At 38.6% G+C, this 26,161-nt stretch overlaps 3 protein-coding genes across 19 annotated transcripts in view; 2 read left to right on the top strand and 1 right to left on the bottom strand.

The window, feature by feature from the left end:
• The window catches only part of LOC311261541 (serine/threonine-protein kinase BRSK2-like), a 175,647-nt gene extending 156,014 nt beyond the window's left edge, over window positions 1–19,633 (bottom strand). For 5 of the 15 annotated variants that reach the window (XM_084360264.1, XM_084360256.1, XM_084360265.1 and 2 more), the window contains exons 1-2: window positions 19,428–19,632; window positions 17,215–17,379 (exon numbers count right to left, since the gene is read on the bottom strand). Coding sequence is in view for 1 of the 15 variants with exons in the window: in XM_084360258.1 (XP_084216384.1) it covers window positions 17,215–17,272 (58 nt within the window). In the remaining 14 variants the exon portion in view is untranslated. Of the gene's footprint in view, window positions 1–13,178; window positions 13,221–17,214; window positions 17,380–19,184; window positions 19,251–19,427 lie in introns of those variants that run through there. The other 10 variants (XM_084360266.1, XM_084360271.1, XM_084360269.1 and 7 more) reach the window with 5 other exon arrangements.
• On the top strand, window positions 1,336–12,631 carry LOC311266718 (up-regulator of cell proliferation-like; the record flags this gene model as incomplete). Its single annotated transcript, XM_084369230.1, has 2 exons — window positions 1,336–1,492; window positions 7,350–12,631. 2 exons carry the CDS (start codon window positions 1,336–1,338, stop codon window positions 12,053–12,055), a joined length of 4,863 nt encoding a protein of 1,620 aa, XP_084225356.1. The 3' UTR covers window positions 12,056–12,631.
• On the top strand, window positions 17,374–25,796 carry LOC311261705 (ras association domain-containing protein 7-like). 3 transcript variants are annotated; one of them, XM_084360570.1, is made up of 6 exons: window positions 17,374–17,444; window positions 22,492–22,620; window positions 23,263–23,898; window positions 23,983–24,251; window positions 25,162–25,330; window positions 25,598–25,796. In XM_084360570.1, the coding sequence occupies exons 2-5, from the start codon at window positions 22,518–22,520 to the stop codon at window positions 25,312–25,314; spliced, it is 1,161 nt and encodes a 386-aa protein (XP_084216696.1). In that variant the 5' UTR covers window positions 17,374–17,444; window positions 22,492–22,517; the 3' UTR covers window positions 25,315–25,330; window positions 25,598–25,796. The 3 variants fall into 3 exon arrangements, with proteins under 3 accessions (XP_084216696.1, XP_084216695.1, XP_084216697.1); XM_084360569.1 differs by having other exon boundaries at window positions 25,162–25,796; XM_084360571.1 differs by lacking the exon at window positions 25,598–25,796 and having other exon boundaries at window positions 23,983–24,244; window positions 25,162–25,269.
• The last annotated feature ends 365 nt before the right edge of the window (window positions 25,797–26,161 follow it).

Here is a 26,161-nt window from a genome sequence, read left to right as displayed (position 1 = left end):
CCACGACATTTCTTTATTTTCTCTGTTTACCTGTGCTGGATTATGGGGATGCTCAGTGTCTCAATATGGTTGATGAAGTTTACAATGCTTCATAAAGTTAAACAAAAGTTTAAAGATGTGTTCACCTTAATTTTTCACTCATATACATAGAGAGACAATGAATAGAACTCTGAAGTGACAAATACCATACTGTAATTTATTAACTGTTTGGCTCTTTAGACTTCAAACCACGTCAGTTACTTTGAATACCAAAAGCAATAATAAAACAGGTCACTATGGTTTACACTGATGTCGCAACATTCAAGGTTAAAGATTATTTTTATGGATCCATAAATAAATTGAACTTACTGTTTTAATCATTAAATCTGATTAAAACACTATAAACATGTCGACAATAAAATTGCCACATGACAAAATGTCACCTGATTATGAAGCATCGAGAAATAACGATTTCAAAGTAAAAGAAAATTTACTTAACTGCAAAAAGAGCAGTTGAACACCCCGAGGATAAATTGAAAAAATGTCAGGTGGCATCAGCCTGCCATTATTCAGTGTTAGGTCAGTACATGTTGTCCACATGCAAAACAAAAGTAAATGTTGTCTCTAATCCTGCACAACCTCACAAATTGTCACAAACAACTGACAATAAATAATATTAATACTGTGAGAAAGTGTAGCCGAAGCACATATCAGTGATGAATGCATTAATAAACATCACCCTCTTCAGTGCATTTTAGTGTTTTTCTTATTGTAACTTCACTTGGATGTTTGTGCTTCTCCGAGCAGAATGATGTATGTGAGGAGTTTGTCGTTAGGAGGATGTTTGCACATTGATCTGCTGAAGAGGAAACATTTCTCTGTGCTCACCTGAACCTTAAAGCTGAGTTTAACGTGTTGAACAAGCAATATTTTGCGACTTCCTATTTAGATGGAAGCTAGTTATAGTCCAATAAGCAACAAAGTATGGGACAATGTTGTGTATTATATCAATACAGTTGACTGTAAAGATGGTTTAGCCTCTTGTTCACTGGATCTACTTCAGCAAACAAGTTTTCAAAAAAGTTCTCAAGTGCAGTCTTTCGGGGGAGGCTGATCAGGAATCAGGTCAATCTTTGCTCTTTTAGTAAGTCTTAGGGTCACAGGCTGTACAGAGACAGGGTGATAAGATCAAGCTGTGAGTGGGTCTTTATGTCTTTATGTTGGGTGGTAAATAAAGAAACTTAAACTGATGAAAACAAGTCAGTATATCCGCCCTGTATTTTCCCTATTAGCCCTATGGGCAAAGTCCTACAATAAGTGGGGCAGTACGAGGAGAAGGTGCAGCAAGCTGTAAAGATGTTTATGAGCGCCTGTCTTCAGGATGGTGTCACCTATCAGGGGCCGTGGCATCATCAAAGTATAAATAATGGCAAGGTCACCACCTGCCACCAGATCCAAAGAGGCAGTTCAGATGAACAGAGAGATGCTTCAGCCTCCTGTAGCCTGATGTCTGGTAAGTCAAAGCTTCATGCTTTCATCACTTTGGCCTTTTGCACAATTGTTCTGTTGCTGATCAAAGGAATAAATTAATGTTGTGGTTAGGACAGTTCTCCTTGTGTGAACTTTATAGAAGTATACTGATGTATGCAGTTTTTGTTTATTTATATGGAATGGACTTAGATGGCACTTTTTTTATTACTGCTACACAAAAATATATATATAATTTTCCTTTAGGTTTATGAAGAGGAGCAGAGGAACATCAGACCACAAATGATGGACACAGAAGATGACAGCTCAGGTAAACAACCACACAGTTAATACTTGTTAATACTAGTTAATACTTAATACTTGTTATAGTCAAAAAGTATTTTAAATGGAATTAAGTGTCGAAAGAAATTTCCAGTTTATATCCAAATCAGTTCAGCTTTTATTAAGCATGAACATTGAAAGTGCACCACAATTCAATGTTTAACGCCTTGAATTTGATTGATAGCTAAAACCACATGGTCGTAGCTGGGAAAAGATGTGCATTATGGTAAATTAATTATGTGACACTGGTGGATCTGAGTGAAAATACAGAAGGGACAGTAGCATTAGGCAATGAGACCATGGCAAACCTGACACACAGTATACCAAAAACAGATTCCTTCCCTAAAATAGCACATTAGTCCAGTCAAACCACACTAGTAAGGCTTATTGTACAGTAGTTATGTGTAAATAAGTGTGCTCAGCATTGTGTAAGTATGTTTTTGCAGAGAGAAAATAGAAACATGAAGTTGAAATTTAACAAACTTTAAAAACCAGGAAAGTGTGCATATTCAGTGCATTGATCATTTTCAGCTCATCAAAACCTAATGATGCAATTATGTTTCAATTAATCCATTAATCAATTACTTATTAATTGTCAACATGTTTTATATTGATAAATCAATTAAATCATTTAATAATTCAACATATTAAAGTTTCACCTTAGTAATGATTTGTTGCTTTTCTGTTTTACATCAATATATTCTGTAAAACTCGGGTTCTGGACTGTTGATGACACAATTCAAGTAAACTGCGGTTGCAGTGTTGGGGCATGCTGAGAAGTGATTGGAGTTGTATTGCTGAAACTGTGGCCCACTCAGTTAAATACATCATATAAAATGCTATGGAAACTTGTATGTGCAACGTTTTCATTTACAGCTGTAAAATAGCTTCAAATGATGCTCCTCTTTCATTCAGCCATCACTGCCGACTTTCAGATTAAACTAGTGGTCAGGGCGTGCAACAGCAAAGCAGTGGAGGAGCAAAGTACAGTACTGATCAAATTGACGCTAGAATCAACTTCATCTCATTGTGGTGCACTTTCATATTCAAAGGGTGAGTATTGGTAGTTTTGATATCTTGGGATCGATCTGCCCAGCCCTAGTGGAGAAACGCATTTATAAATATATGGTGATAAACAACATTAAAATGTGGCAGAGACATTCAGCGTAGTTTTTTTTATTAAATCACTTTTGGCACAAACTGCTAGTGTGGTAAATAGCCTGACGAGATTTGCTCGCAAACAGAAATTGTTGCCATGCAAGGTGCCACATCAGGAGCAGTTAGGGGTTCAGTATCTTGCCTAAGGACACTTTGACACCAGGGGAATCAAACCAGCGACCTTCCGACAAGATGCTGGCTCTTCACCCTGAGTCACAGCCACCCTCTCACACCAAAAACAATAGTATGTATTAACTTTTAACATTAAGTATTGCACTGCATTGCAGTAATTAATCATTAATTTTATTAGTTCCACTGTTGCTTTTTCTGCTAGTAAAAATGTAAGCAGGGAAAAAGAGAAATATACAATCTATTATACGAATCTAATGAATTCAAAAACAAATAAAAGTGCAAGCAATGATGAACGGGCCCTCGACCCACGTACGTCGGGCCGTGGTGCCGTTGACGGCACGTGCATCCTCCCTAAATAGGATACGTCACCCAAAACACAACAGTGAAATTTGCAGTGACTTCCTGTGTCCAGTGGGTGGCGCTATGGATATGAAACAGCATTGAGGCATAGTCGTATTCAGGGCGAAACACTGTACATGTGTAGTCAAATAGTCAACCTATCAGTTTATTGCCAATTTTGAGTAAAATCATGGAAAAAATTGTGTATGAACAAATTCAGTCATATTTTTCTAATACAGTAATAGCATATTTACAGATTTTCAGCATGCTTATAAGGAAAAATACTCCACATCAACAGCTATGACAAAAATGTTAGATTACTGGTGTAATGAAATCACACAAAAGAAAATGATAGGAACTGTCTTCCTGGATTTTTCTGCAGCGTTCGATATTCTGGATCATAAATTATTATTGGCAAAATTGAAACATTATCAGGTTTTCATCATCAGCTTTTCATCATCAGCTATTAAACAAGCATTTACTACGATGACAAAAGGCTACCTCTGATTAAACATAGAACAGACACAGACTATATCGACATGCTTTCACCATTCTTTGAATTTGGCTAAAAATTAATTATAGTAGTCATTAAGTGAAAATTAAATAAGACACACAGTTGGGCTTGCCAAATCACGGTATGATTTCAAAACACGTTAAACAAATTATTGCGCTAATCACACTTATACTATAAAAAAAGGTAAGGACAAAAGTCAAATTTGACTTTTTTTGACTTGGCACAAGCGCGTCTTGTGAAAACGCAGTATTAGCATATATCTTGGCAATTCACTGTCAGTATACACAGTTGGGGTGAATTATAAGGGACCATAACCACCTGTTTAATTAATCCCACCTATTGATTGTGAAATTGACAAAATATGGCTACAGGCTAAAGAGAGTCTCCCCCAAAATGTTCATATGGTGATATTAAACAGTGCGCTTTATAACTTCAAAAAAATAAAACATTAATCACTTTCAGTACTCACACTTACTTGTTGTCTGTCTTACTCCCTCTATCTCCTAAGGAGATCTCCTTTGGATCTCCTTGAGATTGTCTAATTTGTCGGGTGGTGCTGTGGCGAAAAACTAGGGTCATAGAACAGGGTTCTTGCACCATTTTAAAAGTCAAATTTAATGCTTTTTAAGACCTTCTTTAAGACCTCAACAAATATAATTTAAGACCCAAAAATGTCATAACAATTTCTTTGGTAGAAATTACTCAATTTTTTTCATTGTAAACACAATCAAAGCTCACAGTTGGCATTTTCATTTTTTTTTTTCCGATTTTGTTCAACAACTTAATTTTGATAATTGCAATTATTCTTGTTATTATTTGTTATTTTAATGATTTTTTTGCTTATATATACATACACACATACAGATACAAAATCATTGTGTCTGTGGCCTATACATTTAATGGTACATTTTTCAAATTAGACATTATTTTCTATAGGTTTACTAACTGGTAAAATCATGTATTCTGTGCTAAAATACAACATATCTAATCTGTATTTACTGAAAGCCCCATGGTCCCTAACGAAAAAGTCTTTTTGCAGAATTTGCACATTACCTCACTGATGTTTTCAGCCGGCGCCAACCATCTCCTAAATACATCCTCTTCCATCCATTTGTTGTTAAATTTGCACTTCCCCATCTTTGCATTAACTCTGCCGTTTTACGGTACGTCAGCGACAGACGCTGATGTATTGAAAACGGCGGAGTTAATCGTGGAGTCTCATTTACTACACGGTCTTTGTACTAAGTTAATCAAACAAATACACACTATTAGATGTTTTACGGTGGGCCAGTGTGCTTTCCCATCGGCATTAAACGCACCGTCTGGAAATTAAATACCTACAACAAATTTACAATAAATTTAATACAATTTAAGACCTTAATTACCCGGATTTTAATTTAAGACATTTTAAGACTTTTTAGGGACCCGCGGGAACCCTGTAGAAATGCAGTCCTGAAACTGCAGCCTACTCTACTGCAGCTAAACCCTACTCAATATTTCACATCATATTCTGTTGTGTTGTTTCCTTCAAATTTAGGGACATCAAAGAAAGAATTGCACAGCTGTCTACCATCTTTACACAGCACTTTATTTATATATATATTTATTTATTTTACACTTTATATGTGCACACACAACCTCAGAGACAAAAAAAACACACTACAGGTCAAGTAAAGCCACCCGAAGAGGGATCTAGCTGTGCAGCTATCATCAGAAAGTGAACAATGATGCTTTCACTAGGTTGGGAACCGAAACTTGGTTCCAAATTAGATGCCAAATAATGGGTAAGGTGAAAAAAAAAAAAAGTTCTAATTGATGAAGGTTCTCAGTTATCCAGGTCATGGTAAAACTAAGTACTGTATAGTAGGCAACTGAATTTATTTCAGTTTCTTGAAGACGTCTCACCACTCATCCAAGAGGCTATTTACTTCCAACTAACTGAAGGGGAGTCGCAGGGTTTTAAACTCTGTGTGGGAGTGTCCTTACAGAGTCGTTAAGGACATGTGTGGATGGTTGTTAAGCTGTCTGGGAAGAGAACTCAGTACAGCATTGTAGATGGGTGATAAGTAATGTCTTAGTCCACCTCCTCTGTTCAAATACGGTCGTTCCAGTTTGACATAGATAGATTCCTTTACTCCTCTTTCAAATCATCTGTCTTCTCTGGCCAAGATGTTTACATTGTTGTCCTCAAAAGAATGATTTTTCTTTGAAGTGGACAGCAGAGCCTTGCCCTGAGGAGTTGGCTCTCCTGTGTTGTGCCATTCATTTGTGGAGAGGTTGTTTTGTCTCCCCAATATACAAATCTGTGCATTCCTGGCGGCATTGAACAGCATCAACTGCAATACTCTGTTTATGCCTCCTGGGTGTTTTGTCCCAAGGATGGACAAGTTTTGTGTCTCAGTGTGTTGGTAGGTTTAAAGTGAACCGTGATTAGATGTTTATTAAAGATCCTCCTGAATTTCTCAGATGTTCCTGTGACAGAAGGAATGACGATGTTGTTACTTTTTCTCATCTCCTCCTCTCTGTCTGCTCTGGATCTTTTAGAGGTTCTGACAATGGTCCAGTTTGGGTAGCCACAGGTTTTAAGTTCTCCCCTGATGTTCTTCTGTTCCTTCTCCTTCTCCTCTTGCTTTTTAGGAATGGTCTCAGGTTCCTAAACATAACATTAAATTAATTAGTGCAAACAAAGGCTACATCTATGCAAGATCGTGGCTTGTCTGGCTACCTTCCAGGACCTTTTTCATCTGACAGGACTCAGGACCTGTTGTGTCATGCATCAACACAACAGCAAGCTGGATAGCTAGCGTACATGACTAGCGTGTCACAGTAGCAGTTTCAGAGCAAAAGGTGGACGAAAGTGTGGCTTCAATTTATAAAAGAAAAAAATGACAAGGCAAAGTGCAATGCATGTGGGAAGTTCATTGGCTGCAAGTCAGGTTACACGTCAAATCTCAGGACACATTTAAGGCAGCATGGCATCGATGAACACGTGTACCATGTTTGATGTTTTGCAGTCTATGAGCCTGAGTGTGTCAGCGCCAGCGTAGGCTCTGCCACTGAACGCACTTTAGTTCCAGCATTTTAAGTGTGGGTTTTCTGTTAATGTTGCCTGTCTGCCACAAGGTGTCACTGCTGCTGCCCAGTGTAACATAAAGTACAGTACAGTACAGCATTTTTAAGGGTTTGGCTTTTATTTTTCCAGGGATGAGATATTTTGTTGCCTTCAAACCAGAACAATGGAGGTGAATGCAACTGAAATATTTGCAATGAAAAACTGCCTCTGAAAAACCTAGCTTGGATAGACAAAAGTTGTTTTTTAATTTTAGCTGTTAACCAACTACAGTTAACAAAAAGCAGTGTTGTCTATTGTCAGGTTTGTTGTTAAAAGTTTTTCTCTTTTTTTTTTTATCTCCTTTAGACCTTTTGAAATTTGTCCTCAGACTTGGACTGAAGAAATTTTATCCCAAAAAGCTCACTCTTCAGGCTCTCTTGGAGATCAATAAAAACAGCTTATCTGATGAAACTGTTCAATCAGTGGAGGAAATCCCTTGGTGCTTCCTCAGAAAATTATTTCAAATCAACGCAGAAAGCAGGAACTGTATACAACTATCAAACGATGACAATGATGATGATGAGGAGGAGAATAATGATCCTTTTAGCCTGGACCTTTACACTGCAGATGACTCTGCAGATGATAAGGTTAACCCTCTCGACCTCATAGTAGCACTCTTCCTTTGTGCTGACGACTTCTTGCGACAGGAAATGGCCCTAAAGATGTCAATGTGCCAATTTTCTCTTCCGCTGCTGTTGCCCAATGGCAATAACAGTCAGTGTACGCTGATGCTGTGGGCTCTGAGAGACATCGTCAAAGAGTGGTGTCCACATGATTTGTCTGAATCAAGAGAGTTTGATGAAAACAACATTGTCCAAGCAGATATACCATTCTTTTTCTTTGTGAGGCTGAAAAACTGCAGTTTATCCAAGTCCCAGATTTTGAATCATGTTCTCAGTCTTGGCCAGCAGAATCACAATATCTTCACACACAGAGATATGAAAGGAGGAGCAAATGCAAGAAAAATTGCAAATGGATTGGTAGAGGTCTGTTGGTACCTTCCCTGTGGCAACAGAAATCTTGACATATTTCCAAAACCAGTTGCTTTTGCCAATCTGAGAGGAGACGTTTGTGAGTCACTTGCACAATTCCATTTTCTTTGTCAAGTGTCAACTGCTACCTTTGTATTTCTGGACAAAGTTGAAGAAAATGAGCACAAGATTCTGACTTCTCTTCAAAATGTGAAATCCAAACTGTTCTTGGTTGTTAACCACAAGGCAGAGAATGCTAAAGAGGACATGATGTCTGTCAAGGCAACAAAGGAAGAGTTAGATTTATCAAACAGCAATGTGAAAATCAAAGACTCAAAGATAAATGTTGCAGAGTTTTCAGAGAAACTTGCACAAGCCATCAAGAAATCAATGACAGTTGGAACAGTCAAAATAAGCATTGAAAACATGCTTGGCAAAGCGGTTAATCTTGGTCTGTCTGTGGACGAAAGGACAAGTGAAATACAAAAGAAAGCATCTGAGGAGATTGTGAAAGGAATTGGGGTGCGAAGTATACCAGACTACAAGAAACAAAAGCTTCCTTTGCAAGGAGATAACTGGAAAAGGTTATCACAGTTAGAGAGAGAGGAATGTAGGTTAAAAAAAGGTGCTGATCAAAGATTGGAAAAATATAAATCTCAGCTACAGGAAGAAAAACGACAGATTAAGAAGGAGCTTTGCAAACACAAACTATCAGGTGCTATGAAGAGTTTCATCAAACACTTACCAGAAAGTGACAAAGACAAAAGAGATTTTTTCCTCAAGTGGATGAAAATTAAGCTGAATGCACATTTGCGGTCTGCCTGCCAAATATCTTTACAGCGTCACAAGTTAGCAGAGCACAGCAATAAAAAAGAGAAAGATGTGAAAGAGATGGCAGAGTTGGATCGGGCTTTGCTGGATTGCTCTTTAGGAATAGAGCACTACATGAGGGAGATGGGACTGATCTATGAGTTTTCCTCACAGTCACAAGAAAGCACTGATAAAATGTCTCATCTCCCTGCTTTGGCTGCTGAAATGCTCTTGGATGGACATCCTTTAGAGCTCTTGGATGGAGATGCTTCCAACATCCCAGAGAGATGGGTGACAGATGTGCTCATGGAGCTTCACAGGAAGGTTGGAGAGAATAGCAGACTGTTGGTACTGACTGTGTTGGGTGTTCAAAGTTCTGGGAAATCAACACTCCTCAACACCATGTTTGGAGTACAGTTTCCTGTCAGCAGTGGAAGATGCACACGAGGAGCATACATGCTCTTCCTCAGAGTGGGTGAAGACACGCAAGAGAAGCTGGACTGCGACTTCATAGTCCTCATTGACACAGAAGGTCTCAAGTCTCCCCAGTTAGCACAACTAGAGGACAGTTACGAGCATGACAATGAGCTGGCAACCTTTGTCATTGGTATGAGTGACATTACCATTATCAATGTTGCAATGGAGAACTCAACAGAAATGAAAGATGTTCTGCAAATTGCAACTCATGCATTCTTGAGAATGAAGGAAATTGGTAAAAAGCCAGTTTGTCATTTTGTGCATCAAAATGTTGCTGGAGTTTCAGCTCATGCGAAGATGATACCCGAAAGAAAAAATCTCTTGGACCAACTCAATGAAATGACACAAATTGCAGCTGAAATGGAAAGCCGCCCGTTAATAAAGGCATTCACAGATGTTCTGGACTATGACATACAGAAAAACAACTGGAACATCCCAGGACTCTGGAATGGGACCCCACCAATGGCACCAGTCAACACCGGTTACAGTGAAGCTGTAGCAGATTTAAAGAAAAATCTCTTACAGACAGTGAAAAATGATGGCAGTGATAAACTCTCACAGATCCCAGAGTTTCTGGAATGGATGAAAAGTCTCTGGAAAGCAGTCAAATATGAGCACTTCATCTTTAGTTTCAGAAACACTCTTGTAGCTCATGCCTACGACAACTTATGCAAAGAGTTCAGTGATTGGGAATGGGACTTCAGAAAAGAGATTGACTCCTGGCAAAATGCAGCAGAGTTGGAAATCCTAAATACTGAACACAAAACTGAACTCAATCATGTGAATACATTGGTTGAATCAATAAAATCAAAGGTGTCAAAGGAGATACAAGTTCAACAAACAACAATGAAACAGAAACTAAAGGAGTACTACAAAAAGAAAGACAGACATGTGCATCTCATAGAGAAATACAAAACTGACTTTTTCAACAGTGTGACTACTCTTGCAAAGGAAATCCAACATTCAGTGAACAATAAATTGGATTGTGCAATTGAGCAATGGAAAAGTTCAAAAGAGGTTCAGGACATTCAAAAAAAACACAGAGAAGTAATTCAAGAACGAGTACTGAAACTCTTGAGTGACTGCAAACCCTGCACACTGTCTGAAGAGGAACTGAAACATGAGTTTGAAAAGATGTGGACTGAAGTCACAGTAAATGTGTCTGGCCTGGCCGAACAAGATATATCTGCAAGCATCCTCCAACAGTTGAGAAAAAAGTTGGAACATCGCAAATTGGAAGAGGAATTGCAGAACATTACAGACCTAAATGAAATTGGGAAGGGGACATTTGAGGTCAAAACTGAACATCTAAATGAAAATATTGTCTTAAGATTTTTTAACAATCTTATCTGGAAAAAAGATATAAACAGCGAAATGCAGAGTTTGGCAGACGGTGTCATTGATTCTTGCACACGGTTTGTACAAGATACCGCAAAAACTGATGCAGATTATAATGATTCCTTTACAAATGAGCTTCTGAAAAAAATCGATGAATCCCTTCAGCAACACCGCAAGAATCTCAAGCTCAAGTTTGTGTTTGACCTAACACTTCACATTTGTGGCTTTGCCTCAAGAGAGTTTCTTAACATGCACAGAAAATTCTTGTCAAAAATGGATCCCAAAATTCAGTTGGAGAAGTTCAAGCCTCAATACTTGGCAGATTTTCTCGATCTGTACAAGAAAAACGATCACTGCCAACGCAAAGCAACTGATTTTGTACAACTTTGTATCAGACCAGCTGTTGAACAGTACATCAATAGATCTCTGGGAATAGACATCGTGGATGATATTTTGTCAAGTTCCCATTCAGCACAGTACAGTTCCCGCTCCTTTTTCCAGTACAACATTCAGAAAGAGTTACTGCAAAAGGAGGACTTTGAGAGTTTAGTCAAGTACATCCGTAAATATGAAATATACGTCAAGGACTGGATATTTCAGCACATCCTGCAAAAAATGTCAGAGGACAAAACGTTGTGCAAACTGAAGAACAAGACTCTGCAGGTCATAGTTCAGAAAATAACAAAAGCAACAGAAAAGGCCTCAAAAGGAGAAGATGGTGTTCAGCTGCCAGACAACAAGGAGAGCGTCACAGTGCTCATCAAAAACATGCGCAAATATTTAATCAAAGACATCTCAATTTCAGAGGAGGCTGAAAAAACCATCATGTTTCAAATTCAAAGCACATGCCATCCCTTTACAAAGTGCCTCATTGGATCATTGAGTGACCTGAACGAACAGCTGCAGAAGGAATTCTCAAACTCTGAAGACATCACTGAGACTCTGAACAAACTTCCAATCAAACCACAAGATGAGCTTTTCAAGCGGGTGTTTGGCTGTGGACTACAATGTCCATTTTGTAAAGTTCCTTGTGAGGCTGGAGGCAAAGAACACAAGGAACATCATGCAGCTGTTCATCGGCCACAAGGTCTTGGTCGATACAAGTATGAAAAAACTGACAAGCTGGTTGAAACAATGTGTACAACAAGTGTGCACAGTGAAAACATTTTCAAAAACACAGACACTAACTGGGACTTGCAACCTTTCAAGGAGTACACCACGTACTATCCAGACTGGCACATTCCTCCTGACCCCACAATGGAGGCATCTGACTACTGGAAGTACATCCTGGTTAAATACAATGACAGATTTGCTCAAGAATACAAAGCCAAGCCAGCAGATGTTCCAGAGGCCTGGAGAAGCATCACGAAGGAACAAGCACTGAAAGGATTAAACAATGCTTTCAACATAAAGTGAACAGTGTATGATCCTGACTAAGACCTTCAAACAAAACTTCAGACATGTAAATATACAAATATACTTTGGAGAAGAGCAAAATGTTGGGGCATTCAACAGAACAATCAGTCACATTTAAGACTGATCAATAATGTTTAAAAAGAATCAACATCTTTAGTCTGATTCAGTGACAAACAACTCAAATATTTTGGAACCAAGATTTTATATTTTATTTTGATGTGTCTGTTCAGTCAAAGTCAAATAAGGACGAAACCAGTGACTGACAGTGAAACTGTGACATCCTTTGGTTTTGTCAACATGATGAATGAAATGAGTTGAACAAGCTGCAGAATTTGAGAAGCTGGTCACTGATTTTAGTATGACTGATTATTTTCTACAAGTTTAATTTTTTTTTTTTTTTTTGAAGATTACAAATGTTTTGCTTTCACTTAATATTCTATACGTTCTCATGCATGAGGTCTGATGTGGACAATAAGGATGTTGACAATGATCATGAAAAAAGAAAATACTGATGTTCTACAAAGATTATTTTCGATGTCTTTTGTATTTTTTAGTTGTTTTTCTTTTGGGAACAATTATGATGCTGAAAATGAAAATGATAATGATGCACTTCAAAGATCACATGGATCACATCTCATGTTATTGTCATGTTATATTTTTCATCATTTTGTTTTTCTGTTTTTATTTTTCTTTGTTCCTATTTTACATAATTGCATAAATAACTGGTGTGCACAAACATAATGATGAGGACGATGATAATGATGATTTACTACAAAGACCATGTGGAATGAGATGTTTTGTTATGGATATGTCAGCATGGTTCATTCAGACTTTTAATGTCAGTTAGATTCTTTTATGTTTACTTGCAAAGAAAGACAGAAAAAAATATGTATATTTGATACCAGTCAGTGAAGTAGAAGTGCAGATTTTTATTACTTTTGGCACTGATTTTCTTTTTTTCTACTTTTAAATATTTACCTTTTTTATTCTTGCTTTATCTTTTTTTAAATGTTTTTTAAATGAATGTAATGACCAGTGTACACGAGAATGTTGATGATGTAAGTCTGTGTAATACAAAGACCATGTGATGAGATAAAGTTTTGTTAAACATGTCACTACTTGCCTTTTTATAGTTTTATTCCTCGACAATTTTGGAAAATGAAACCTGAAAAGGTAAACAGAGAGTAAACACATCAGCAGTAGTTGAGATTTATCCAGGTTGATGCCAATGACTTTTTGTTTCATGTGCAAATACTGTGGCATCCTTGTTGTAAATGATTAACTCATGATTTTCATTATTTTAGACAGACGACGATGATGATGATGATGATGATGATGATGTGTTGAACAAGTAAAAAAAAAGTTAAAAGTTGGAAATAGTTTTGTTTTCTCTGACTTAAATATGTTCTTATTATTCTTATTATGTTTTGTTGTTTTGATGATTACAACACGTTTTCAGTTCTGTCCATTATGGCTAAACATGATGATGATGATGATGATGATGAAGATGTTTTTTAATATATCACTTATTCTTTAATAGTTTAACTATTATTTCTACCAATAAGATGCAAAACATTTGTATCTCTTGATGTGTGTTTGATAAAAGTCAGTGAATAAGAAATGTTGATGTAACTGACTTTGTTGCTCATGTTTAAATACGGTCTAAACAAGCCGACAGCAGGTGATACTGTGGTTTCCTTTTATCAGCTGATCATGCTTAATATCTGACTGATTTTTTGAGTACGATGATGAATAAAACACTAAGATGTTGACAAGCTGGTAGCTATCTCATATCTGTTAACATTTTCTGTATTTTTGTTTGATTTTTATTGATGAGAAATGTTTATTTTCTCCTTTTTTCAAGCTGATAAACAGTTCAGTCATGTGCACACTGGAGAGTGACAATTATGGTATGTTTTCAAAGATCATGTGATAAAGTTTGGAAATTAATATAATACAAAGACAAATAATGTTTCAAGTCACTTTTGTCAAATTTTCTACACATTTATTCTTTAGTTTTTTGTATTTGAAGCTTTAACTAACGTCATTACTGTTAATCATCCCTCTTTCTGACTTTCAGTAGTTATTTTCCAGTCATTCCTTACATTCTAATGGCGTATCTATAGTTATAACACAACCATCTCAAAACACTGTTTACAATTAGGACACAATATATTTTTCACAAAGGAGCATATTATAGAGAGGGGGGTATTTTTTATATGCAAGAATAATGCATCTCTCTAAAATACAATGGAGGTGAATGGAATGTTATATTTGCTGCTCACATAATTGAAAAAATACATTAAATAAAAGTTCCCAGTTAGTGTGGACCCCCACAGAAGTGTTTGAAAAGCAAATAGTGAACACAAGAAAGAAGTACAGTGATACAACTGTGTGCAATTCAGTCTCCTGCCACTAGAGAGCACAAGAGATCAGAGACTGCACAATCACATTACTGTATGATATACATTCATATACGTTATACTGTTGAAAAAGGAACATTTTAAACATTTGTATATATATTGAATATACATAAACAGTATGATTGATGGAAGTGTCTTAAATTCAATACATCATTGTTTAAATGTATGCTTTTAAAGGATATTTTATATGAAAGCTGTGTGCGTTGCTTTGGTGGAAAGTTTAGAAAAGAGAGAAGATTGTTTTGAGTGCTGTGTTTCATTTTAAAGAGATTTGTGGAGTTTTGATGAAACTTTTGTGTTTAGAGTTTTGAGAAACTGAGCTGTACTTTCAGGAAACATGTTCCAACATTTAGGAAAAACTGTAATAACTGACACAGAAGAGCATCACTGACAGATATGCTCACAAATACAACTTGTAGTTTTAATAAGCAACCAACCACTTACTTGATAAGAGGCTGTGTATAGTCAGCACTCACTTACCACTTTGAAAACAGCCACAAGAGGGCACTCAAAGCACATGAAGTCCACAATGAAAAGAGGCCAAAAGCACAAAATGCTTCCCAGGCAAAGAGCACTGCATTATACTCATACCAGTTATGGCTTTATTCTGATCAAATTTAAAGTACTGCATTTTATTCTTGGTTTATTATCTTCGTTTATTATAATTATCTTCTCTCCTATGCCTGATATCAACCCATGACTTCAATCTTTTCAATGAACAGCTTGTCAGCTAAAGACATTACATTATACATTGATAATTATCATTATCAAAGACATTATCATTGGTAATTTTTCAACTTTCCCCCCTCCTCGTGTTTCCCTGTGGTATTACTGTTGCCACTGCTGTCACAAAGACAGCTTTAGCAACATGTCTTCCACTAGCAGCCTGGCTACTGTTCAAAGCAAAAAACAAAAACTAAATGTAAGAATACCAGTTTGATCTAGAAACGCTGATCTCAGTACAATGAAAAGTCAGAGTACAACAGCCGGCTGTATTAACAAGTAAGCAGATTTAATTACTTACTGATGTTGTAGAAAGAATGGTGGTTATGAAGGGTCTCAAGTCCATCAGCAGGGATCTTTTTCTTTGCGGTGTAAAGTTTTCACAGTTATCCCAGGTGTTCCACCGTTACCTGGAGATAGTGACTGGGAGAAAAAAGTGCCTCTTCCTGTTTTGGTTGCGCAATGGCAGACGTTCTTCGTTTATGCCATAATTCAAACTTAATTTTCCTGTGAAAAATCCAGGCCAGTGGCAAGCTGTTTAGAGTGATCCAGTCATGTTAATACAGCCTTTACACTGGGCAATCAGTATTTACTTCAGAATGATAAGTTAAAGATGTTAATAGAGAAGTGCAGGGTGACGTTTTTTTTGTAGGCTAACCCTGAAGTTAGCATCACTCTTGTTCCCTCTCAGATTTTTGAATTGGATTTTGGATTATTGCAGAAAAAAATCTGTGTCAAACACAAGTACTTACACATTTTGTTCATCAAGATAATCTTCACAGATGAACACCACTTTGTGATGTTTGAAGTGTAAATTAAATGTGTAGCAGTAAAAAGCTAATGCTAAGCTACAAACAAACGACATCACGGTCACATGACTAAAATGTCACCACCACTGAGCGTCTTACTGCACAATTACTATCCAGGTTTTCTATAAACTGATCAATGTACAAGTTGTAAAGTCACAGTTGTTAGAATAGTTTGTAACTAAAGTGGGCCTGTAAAGACGGACTAGTGAGTAGATGAGTCTCCGTGTTCGCTGTGAGGACGTTTAATGTGTTCAGACAGTTGACAGAAAATCTTGCTGTCAAGAAATTTGAATATTATGATGTTCAATTTCCAACTGATTGAGAAAATCAGATTCAGATTAATCAATAACAACAATGAGCAATACAGCTTTTGTTATGTCTAATAGGAAGACTCCTCACTCTAACATCAAGTGTATTTTATTCTGCTCTCAGCTGGAGTTTGATTTAGACCAAAACTAATTAATGTCAGTAATGAGAGGTGAAAGCTTTGATTTAGAGTTAATGTAATTATTGGACACTTTACAGCTGAGGTGCTGCCATCCAGTGCAACAGAAAACCAACACAGAGGCAACTGCTGCCGGCTGCCCTCCCTCCTCAATACCTTCTGTGTGTGAGTGTTTGTCTTTGTTTGCTGCTGTAATTGAACAGGACTGAGGAAAACCAGCTGAGCAATGTTGTTAATCCTCAACACAGATTGGCACACGTGCACACACACACACACACACACACACACACACACACACACACACTTGAATGTAGATATGACTCGCAGAGTGGAATGCTGGATATTTGGTGAAAGAGGCTGGTGGAGCCACTCCTGAGTTTTATCTTAACCCACAGTGGGAGGAGCCCGGTGTCAGTGTCACAGTGACATCACTGTTTACTCAGACAGAGACAGTAGTGGCAGATGAACAGTACATGAACCTTTCACGAAACTAGAAAAGTAGGAGTATCAGAGTGGAAGAATGTATTACAAGTAGAGATCATTCAAAACTTTTCTTCTGTGAGACTACACATGTTGGTAAAACTGCCTGATAGTGATGAAGATTAGAGTTTAGTTTGGCTGTCAGGTTCAAACATTGTATTTCCAGTTTTTGGAATTTTCCCGAAGGAACGGAACGAAAAATAAAGGTGTAAGAAATGAAAGAAAGATGAACTTTACGGTATTTAATTATCTCACCTCTCTAAATATAAAGTTAATTACCTGGCACCAGTTTCAGAGTGACATCACGTTTCATGCACGACTTCCAGAAAGGCTGCATTCCACAGCTTCACTCCTCCTCCTCTTCCTCCTCCTCCTCCTCCTCCTCCTCCTGCCTGGCTGAAGTGTGTCTGTAGGTGAGTGTTTGGGTCAGAGCCGCTCACCAGCCTGAACACACGACAGTGAGAAGGAACAAGACCATCAACGAAACTGAGAGGAGCTTGAACTAACAGGTGAGTGTGTTAAAATTCCTCGCTGAGCTCTAATGAGCCTTTAAAATGGTTTGACTGACACTAACTACTGTCGTAACAAATCAGAAAAAGGTTTTTTTCAAGAGGTTTTTTTTAAGGTTAACAGCTGTATAATTGTTTTATTAACTGAACTGTCTTTAAATCCAGCATGTAAAGGCATTGATCTTTACATTCATTTGTCTAACTTTATAATCATTATATTGTACATGATGGCATCAGAGCTTCTCCCTAACTGTTATAATACTTTTTTCAGATTAAAAACACTTTTGCAGAATACAAGCCAGAAACAAACCCAGGAGAAGGTGCAGTCAATATCAAGAAAACGGCCTGAAAATAGACATTTATATAAAAACATTCCTGTAAATGTAAGAAATTGAACCTAAAACAGTGATTTGGTTAAATTGAGCTGCAGTGTGCAGAAGATTGTTCATTTACAGGACAGACAATAGACTAAAATGCATTTCTCAAAACTTTACTTCTATCATTTTATACGTTATATATATTTTTCAACCAAAAACAAAAATATCCTTGTGGGGAAAACGTTCTTATTATCAGCAGATGAGGAGCACAGAGACCAGTTTCAAGTCTTTCAAAAGTGAGTGAAAATCATGATAATCCACACAAAGACTTTTCTTTTGTGGTGGTAGTTTTTTAACAATATTGTTGTACTTCCTATAGATTATTTTCTGAATGTTGGTGATGATACAGAAAGTGATCTGAGCGGTGGAGGTTAGTAAACAGTGAGAGGAGGCATGTGTAGGTGGAGTCTTCAGGAATGTCAGTGTGTTCTGCCACATTCCTGCGCTCAGCAAACCTGTCAGTCTTCCTCTGCAAACACAGAACGACGACACAGACACAAACCTGCCCTCGCTTCATCGTCATTTCCTTTTGTAAAAATTTAAACTTGTGTGGTGCATTCAATTGATCGCTCGGAGGGGTTTTCTAACGTCTGACGTGAATAAGTTCAGTCAGAGAAATATCTGTTTCAGTCAGACGAAATGTAAACTGACGAGCTGATGCTTCTTCACATGGCAGTGTGCTGGCAATCTTAGATTTCACTTGGCAATGTTACTAGTTTTGACCTGGCAACGTTTGACCCAGATACAGCAGAACAACATCATATGCACAGATGCATCCAGCTTCTTAGGAGCACTGTAATAAATGTCTGGGTATCTAATCGACAGGTGGGCCGCTTTTACATTTTTGGCTGCCACTTTGGTTGAAATATTCTGTTTATTGTCTATTTGGGGTATTACTGTGTTGTGGCACTTAATGCTTTACGGTTGTGAACTGTTTCCCCCCTCAATTAAAACCACAACCTCTGTCCTTCTAAAGTGACCGAACAAAAATGGCTATTTTGTTAACAGATACTTTGGGGGGTTTTATGGTCCAGGTTTGGCTGGTTTATAAGAGCATGGATATTAATTTGTGGCACTTGAAAATAAAGCACCAACATTATTTTTCACCTCTGCTGTATTTGGGTGGAGGCAGAAATCAGATCAGAGACAGATTGTGTGGCCTGAGGCTTATGTAAACTTAAATATGTGTAAAATGCAGGTTAGCTAACTGACAGTTTAATCTGCGCCACACCCTGTAATTGTGATAGCAGCGCTAACGGCTGAGCGTGACTGCAACTGTCCCACACATGATGCTAGCTTCACAATGTTCTTTACAGAAACATAACTTGACGAAACAGGCCAACACAGCATGACACTTACTTACTTTACATACTTACTGCCTTGCTAGTGACAAATCTGGTGACACACTTAGCTTAAAGACAAACAACAAAATAACTTGGCTAACGTTAGCTGTTAACAGCTAGCCACTTACTAACAGGTGCAGTCTGCTGACAAAACTCAAAGACAGAGGGGGAACTCAAAATCACTCCTCAAACTATAAATAAAACAGCTACATGTGTCAAAATGTACAGGTTTTTGTCTTTCCCCACTTATTAATTAGCATTACCTGGCTATGCTAGCTTCTCCCCTCTCTCCAGCAGGCAGCGCTAACTGGCTCAGAGCGGTTACCGCGCTTCTCTTAAAGAGACAGAACACACTTTATCATCCTACACACAAGTTACACTCATATTGAGCAATAACGCTGTAGGAGACATGAACACAGTCCAGTATAATGTGATGTTATCATGCTGTTGTCGCTGAGAGTTATGGAGGGCGATTAAACTTGACAGGAAATATAAATTAGATAACATGGGAGCACGCGCAGGGTCAGCGCAACACCGCAACGGTAGAGAGATTAGTTCCGGTTTTATCCTTTCAAAATAAGAGTCTCTGATACACAAGCATAGAGAGCCGAAGCCCCGCCCCTTCCGCTTTGCTTCATGGGACCTTATTTGATCAAACCTTTGTCTGTTAATGATGAAGAGCCACAATAATGTATTGATCCTGACTTCAGTTAAATTAGTTTTAAGTTGGATATTCGACAGACATTCGCAAGCCACTCCAACATTTCAAGTGCACCCGTATTACAGACTTTACAGTAAACACATGGAGAAGACGGCTACAGCGTGTACCAACTTCCTGTTTTCAAAATAAAAATTTGGGCTATTTAAAGCAGGGATACTGTGTTTATACCTATTGAGAAGCTATTGAGCTAAGATGCTAATATTTACATGTAGCCTAAAAATTTATAAAAATTATGAACAGATGTAAAATGGAAAAACTAGAGGTGTATCTCATGCAGCCAGTGTAGTTACATGATCCCAACATGATTTTGAGTCAATTGATCACATGACTTGGGAGCTATTGAGCTAACATGCTAATATTTACATATAACAATTAATGAAAAATAATAAAAATTAATAAAAAATATTTAGAGACGTAAAACGTAAAAACAAGAGGCGTATCTCATGCAGCCAGTGTAGTTACATGATCCCAACATGATTTTGAGTCAATTGATCACATGACCTGGAAGCTATTGAGCTAACATGCTAATATTTACATATAAAAATTAACAAAAATTTATAAAAAATATTTAGAGATGTAAAATGTAAAAACAAGAGGTGTATCTCATGCAGCCAGTGTAGTTACATGATCCCACACTGATTTTGAGTCGATTGATCACATGACCTGGAAGCTATTGAGCTAACATGCTAATATTTACATATAAAAATTAATAAAAATTAATAAAAAATATTTAGAGATGTAAAATGTAAAAACAAGAGTTTTGTCCTTGGCATCCTCTGTGTCCATGGACATACATGAGCCATTGAACCACTGGTCGCAGTCATCACATTGGATCTGTTTAATTGAAAACAAATTATTAAATTAAATTATTTGACACCTAAACATTATTACATTTTTTCATGGCTATATAACAATTCAACATGTCTTTAGCTGTTTTTCAATTACTCACCCATTGTACAATGGCAGTTCCTGGTCCTGGTGGCTTGAAGGTGGCACACATAGCACAGCAATTTTGATCATCAAAGACTAAAAAAAAAAAACATGTATTTCATTGTATATCCCTCGTATGTATCTTGTTTTTGATTTGTATGCTTAATTAGCCTTTGTTCATCAAGAAAATATCCAGACTAGAAAGCTAAGTTGCTCGTCCAGTGAAGTATTTTGACACATCGACAGTAGTAGAAATTAAGTAAGACGTTTATTTACTCAAATACCTGTAGGCCTTCTTTACTATTCGCGTTATATCATACAAAGTGCGCGGCCTGCGTGTGGGGAACAGTGCAGCTGACGTAACAAGACGTTTGGTGGTTGATGCTTTACTGAAGGAGTGTGACATTCTGTGTCTTCAAGAGACCTGGCTTGCTAAACAAGACTTGGATAAACTGAGTACACTACATCAGGACTTTCATGGTGCTGGAGAATCCACCACAGACCTCAGCACAAAAAGAGTACAAGGGAGGATACCTGGAGGTGTGGCAGTATTCTGGAACAAGAAATATGATCCATTTGTTAATGTTTTGAGATTGAATGTTGATGGGCTACTGGGCTTGAACTTCATTGTACTAAAAAGAAGTTTACACTCATAAATATTTATACACCTTATGAGTCTTGTGAATTTGAGGATGAATTTCTGAGGAGATTAGCACTCATACATTCATTCATTCATTGAGGATAATGGTTCATCTTGTGTCTTTGTTGTTGGGGATTTTAATGCTGATTTGTCTGATCAGAAATCTTTATTTGCTCAACACCTGCTGCAATTTTGTAGTGATAGTAATCTCATATTATCTAGCAAAATCTTCCTGCCTGACAATAGTTTTACCTTTGTCAGTGAAGCCTGGCACACAACCTCGTGGCTTGACCACTGCCTGTGCACAGCAGATGCTCATGCAGTTATAGATAATATGGATATTTACTATAGGATGGCTACTACTGATCATATACCAATTGTCATCTCCATGAATGTTGAAAATATACCATTGCTGGCTGATAAAGGTGCTGATGCTAATAGTGGGAGGCTGGATTGGACAAAACTGACCAAGGAGGATCTAAATCGATATTTTACTGAAACGGAAAACTTGTTAAGTAATATTGAGCTGCCTATTGATGCTCTTCAGTGTCTTAACATGAACTGTAAAAATCCAAATCATAGTATCAAACTTTGTGGTATGTATGACAATATAGTGTCTGCCCTGAATGCTTCTAGTAAGCCCTTAAGTAAACATAAAAACAAGGCTTGTAACATCAAACCTGGATGGAATGCAAAATACAAATATTCACTTTGTTTCATTAAAAGACATGAGAACAAAATGAGAGCTGATTCACTTGCCAGGAAGTTGAGGGTTAATAATCACTATGATTTCTGGAAAGAGGTCAGAGTTATGAACAACTGTAAAACTTCCCTACCATCTAATATTGAGGGTGCCTGTGAACCAGCCAAGATAGCTGAGCTCTGGCGTGAACACTATTGTAACTTATTTAATTGTGTTACAAGTAAATTTCTTAGCTGAAACTTGAATGAGTCGACAGTCGGGGCAGATCTGATCGACAGGGCCGTGACTGTGAAGGTACGATGTCCTCATACACGTCCGTCCTCCTCCATGCAGGTCACTGGTGGTGCTGAGGCTGAGTGATGGAGCTGAAGGTGTGGGTGGACGGAGTGGTCCGAGTCGTGTGTGGCCTCTCACTGAGCACTTCCTGTCAGGATGTCGTCATCTCTCTTGCACAAGCAATTGGTAAGTCTCCCAATTCTTATTCCACAAAATTCACTGACAGCATCAGTTTTTTATAATTGAATAGCAACATCATCAGTACGTCTTTCACGCTGTTCACAGTTTTGTGTTACAGGGTGCACTTTAAGGCTGTTACTAATAATTATTGCCACTGTTGATTGTTCCGTCACCTTTTGTCGTGTTTAATGGATTAACTGTTCAGTCTATAAAATGAGAAAAAGGTGTGAAAAGTGCTCATCACAATTCCCCAGAGCTCAACGTGACGTCTTCAAATCGCTTCTTTTGTCCAACCAACAGTCCAAAACACAAAGACTCTTTATTTACTGTCAGAAATGACAAAGAAAAGCAACAAATCCTCACATTTAAGAAGCTGGAACCAGCAAACGTTTGACATTATTGCTTGAGATCGATTATCCAAATAATGCTCTTTTGATTGAGTGCTACTGTCATCTGCATGCTAGCTTTTATTCTCCAGCAGCAACATGTTTTATTTAAGTAATCTGCAGTTTTTATTTTCACTTCTGACTGAAAGTCCAGTTTTTCTATTAAAACAAAAACTCACTCTCTGCCAGGACAAGCAAAAAAGCAAAATAAATAAAGTCCACTCTTAAACATTTTTCCTTCATGTATCTGTATTTTCCGCAGGTCAGACTGGACGTTACATTCTCATCCTGAAGTTTCGAGGGACTGAGAGACAGCTGATTGCTGATGACTGTCCTCTTCAACATCTGGCTCAGCTGGGACAGCTGGCTGGAGAGGTCCAGTTCACACTGCGGAGGACCGGTCCCAGCCTCAGTGATGGTCCAGACACACATAACAGAGAGAAACTTCTCCCTCTGCCCAGACTATCAGAACCAGAGCCGCTCAAACGCAGAGAGCCACAAAAGGCTCTCACCTTCAGTCTGGGTCCCTCAACACTTCCCAAGAGGACTAAACCCAACAGGGCCTGGTCTCCGTCACCCCGAGCCTCCCCAGAACCAAGAGCTTCCCCTGTCTCTTTCCTAGATCCTCTAGTTCCCTCCTCCTCCAAAGAGGAAGTGTTCAGGCAGATTCTGCAGCAACAGAGGAGGCTGCAAGACCTGGAGGTTCAGCTTCAGGCTCTGGAGAGAGAGACAGAGGTGTGGGAGCAGCAGAGGACGTCTGCTACAGTTCCCAGTCTGATTGTGGTCCCAGCAGGAGAACTGGAGGAACTGGAGCAGCTGCTGAGGCAGAACGAGGCAGAGCTGATGCATGGAGAGCACTGGGAGGAAGAGCTTCAGACAGAGATCAACAGAGAACAAGGTGCATGTTCAAAGCTGTTTGTATTTTCTACATTTCATTTTTTGACATTGCTAAATCTATAAATGTTAACACTGTGATCAACAGACATGCACAGACGACTGCACCAGATACACTCATCAGTGAATGATCACAGCCATGACATTGAGGAGCTCCAAGCCCGCTTTGCACATCTGGAACAGGACCTAAAAGTCCAAGCTCACAGACAAAGCTCTCGACCGGCCGCGCTGCAGCCAGACGAGGTCCTGATGCCCCTGAAGCAGGAGCTCCACCACCGCCGGCGGCAGGGAGAAGAGACGGATGTCATGCTGTCAGAGACGCAGAGGGAGATGCAGGCTGCAGAGGAAAGGTTGCGGGTATAACTCAGTTCAATCAATCAATATCATTTAAATCGCAATGATCAGTGGAGTCACCTGAAAATACATTAAAGTGTGTTTACAGGTCTTAAATAGCCTCCAGTGGTGTCATTCAGTGGCTAAGTTGCATTGTGGGTAATGTAGGCGTTTTGAAAAGCAGTCCACAGGTCTATCACGGCCCTCCTATAACACTGATGAATGATCAAAATCGATACAGTGGGACCAAAGATGTCAGCTTTTTTTATTCCACACATTCTTCTTCCCTTTCAAAACCTGCCAACTACATTACCCACAATGCAACTGAGTTACATCAGTGGAGACTAGAGTCCAACACAGAGTCCATCTCTTCTTGTCCAGCTGTAGTCCTGATCTCTGAGGTTGATCTGGGATGTTGTGGTGGAGACAGGTCTCTGTAGAGACGTCAGCCCAGCAGTCTCTGATTTCCAGTTGTTTGCTCAGCTTGAGTCCCACTTTGTCCATCTCATCGTCCTGCAGCCTGACACGAGGCAGGAGAAGCCGTAAATCGGTCAGGTTGGATGGTCGAAAGTGATCCACTGCTCTTTGTCCAAACCCTGTGCTTTCTTCTCCCATGCTGACAGTATTTCTGTCAAGTTGAAGACGTGTTTCAGCAACAAAGCCGAAAAAATACCAGTTAGAAAACAAAAATGTAGCAAAATTTGAAGGAGCTACCTGTCGCTGCATCTGCATGCGCTGCCTTTGCCATTGTACTTTTACCAAAAGGCTCAGTTATTCTCCAAAGCAGCCACTTGTATTTATTTTAGCAAATGTTCCTCAAAATAGATGAAATTGTGCATTTGTGGGGACTATTTTTTCAGTGCTAATACATCTGCTTTAAAACCAAATGTGTTCAAGCTGACGTTGCTAATTTAGTGCTATCTTCACCCTGCAGGTGAGACGGGAGATGGTGGAGGAGCTGAACAAGGAGCTGAGACAGTGTAAGCTGCAGCAGTTTATCCTGCAGAGCGGCAATCCACACGCAGACCAGACGAACCCTCCGCTGGTCTCTGACGGTTACCTCAGCACCGCTGGTATCGTGGAGTAGCAGCAGCCGAGTCTCTGTACGTCATCACATTGTTTAGATTATTATCAGTTTACAGATAGAAGTAGTACCACTGTGGTTATACACTCAGGAATCCAGTCTAGTGCCACTATCAGGTGAAAAACCGGAACCTCCGGTTTGAGGGATCTTCATGCTATGGAGATCAGATAAAGAAAGAAAGACAGAGACAGACAGACAGATTTTCAGAAAGATTTAGTTGAGTTAAAAGTCCAGTACCTCTTCTGACACAGATGTCCGACTCTGAGATTTCCTGTTTCTACTGCAGGACGCCATGAAGTGATAATGTTCTCTGAAACCTCCAAGAACCGTCCAGACCATCCCTACTGTGTATGTGTGTGTGTGTGTGTGTGTGTGTGTGTGTGTGTGTGTGTGTGTCCATTCAGCTAATCACTGCCAGATTATCTGTACAAAATAAAAACAACAATGTATTTTATATGAATAAAACAAAACAAATATTGATGCTACTTGTCACATGAAGTCTTTTGTGTAAGTCATCGCTCACAGACCTTTTACAGACCATAATAATCTTATTTGTTGAAATGAAGCAGTCTATCTTGACTCCATCAGAGGGCGCTGAAGCTCAGATCATAATGAGCTTGACACACAGTGAACTCGTCTGCGGCCTCCTCTGCTCCTCTGCAGCATTAACTCGCTGACACTCCCATCAGATCCAGTAACAGTCGTGTTGTGGTGCGTTAAGTAACAAAGTAATCTCTCTGCGGGTTCAAGATTACATCACGGCCTCATAATTCAGGCCATCAGGTCTAATCCAATCTAAACACTAACCACCTCCATCCAAATATACTTCACGTTGTGTCCTCAGTCGGCC

This window comes from Pagrus pagrus (genome assembly GCF_965226575.1).
Source record: "Pagrus pagrus genome assembly, chromosome: 1".
NCBI lineage: Eukaryota > Metazoa > Chordata > Actinopteri > Spariformes > Sparidae > Pagrus > Pagrus pagrus.
Note: the sequence above shows the minus strand (reverse complement) of the source record. Positions and strands in the feature narration are given on the sequence as shown.

What these genes read in the sequence shown, in the direction of transcription:
- LOC311261705 (XM_084360570.1), top strand. Translation starts at nt 22,518, where the DNA reads ATGGAGCTGAAGGTGTGGGTGGACGGAGTGGTCCGAGTCGTGTGTGGC. An exon ending in AGAGATCAACAGAGAACAAG is followed by an intron (nt 23,899 to 23,982) that starts GTGCATGTTCAA and finishes TGTGATCAACAG; the next exon opens with ACATGCACAGACGACTGCAC. An exon ending in CTGCAGAGGAAAGGTTGCGG is followed by an intron (nt 24,252 to 25,161) that starts GTATAACTCAGT and finishes TTCACCCTGCAG; the next exon opens with GTGAGACGGGAGATGGTGGA.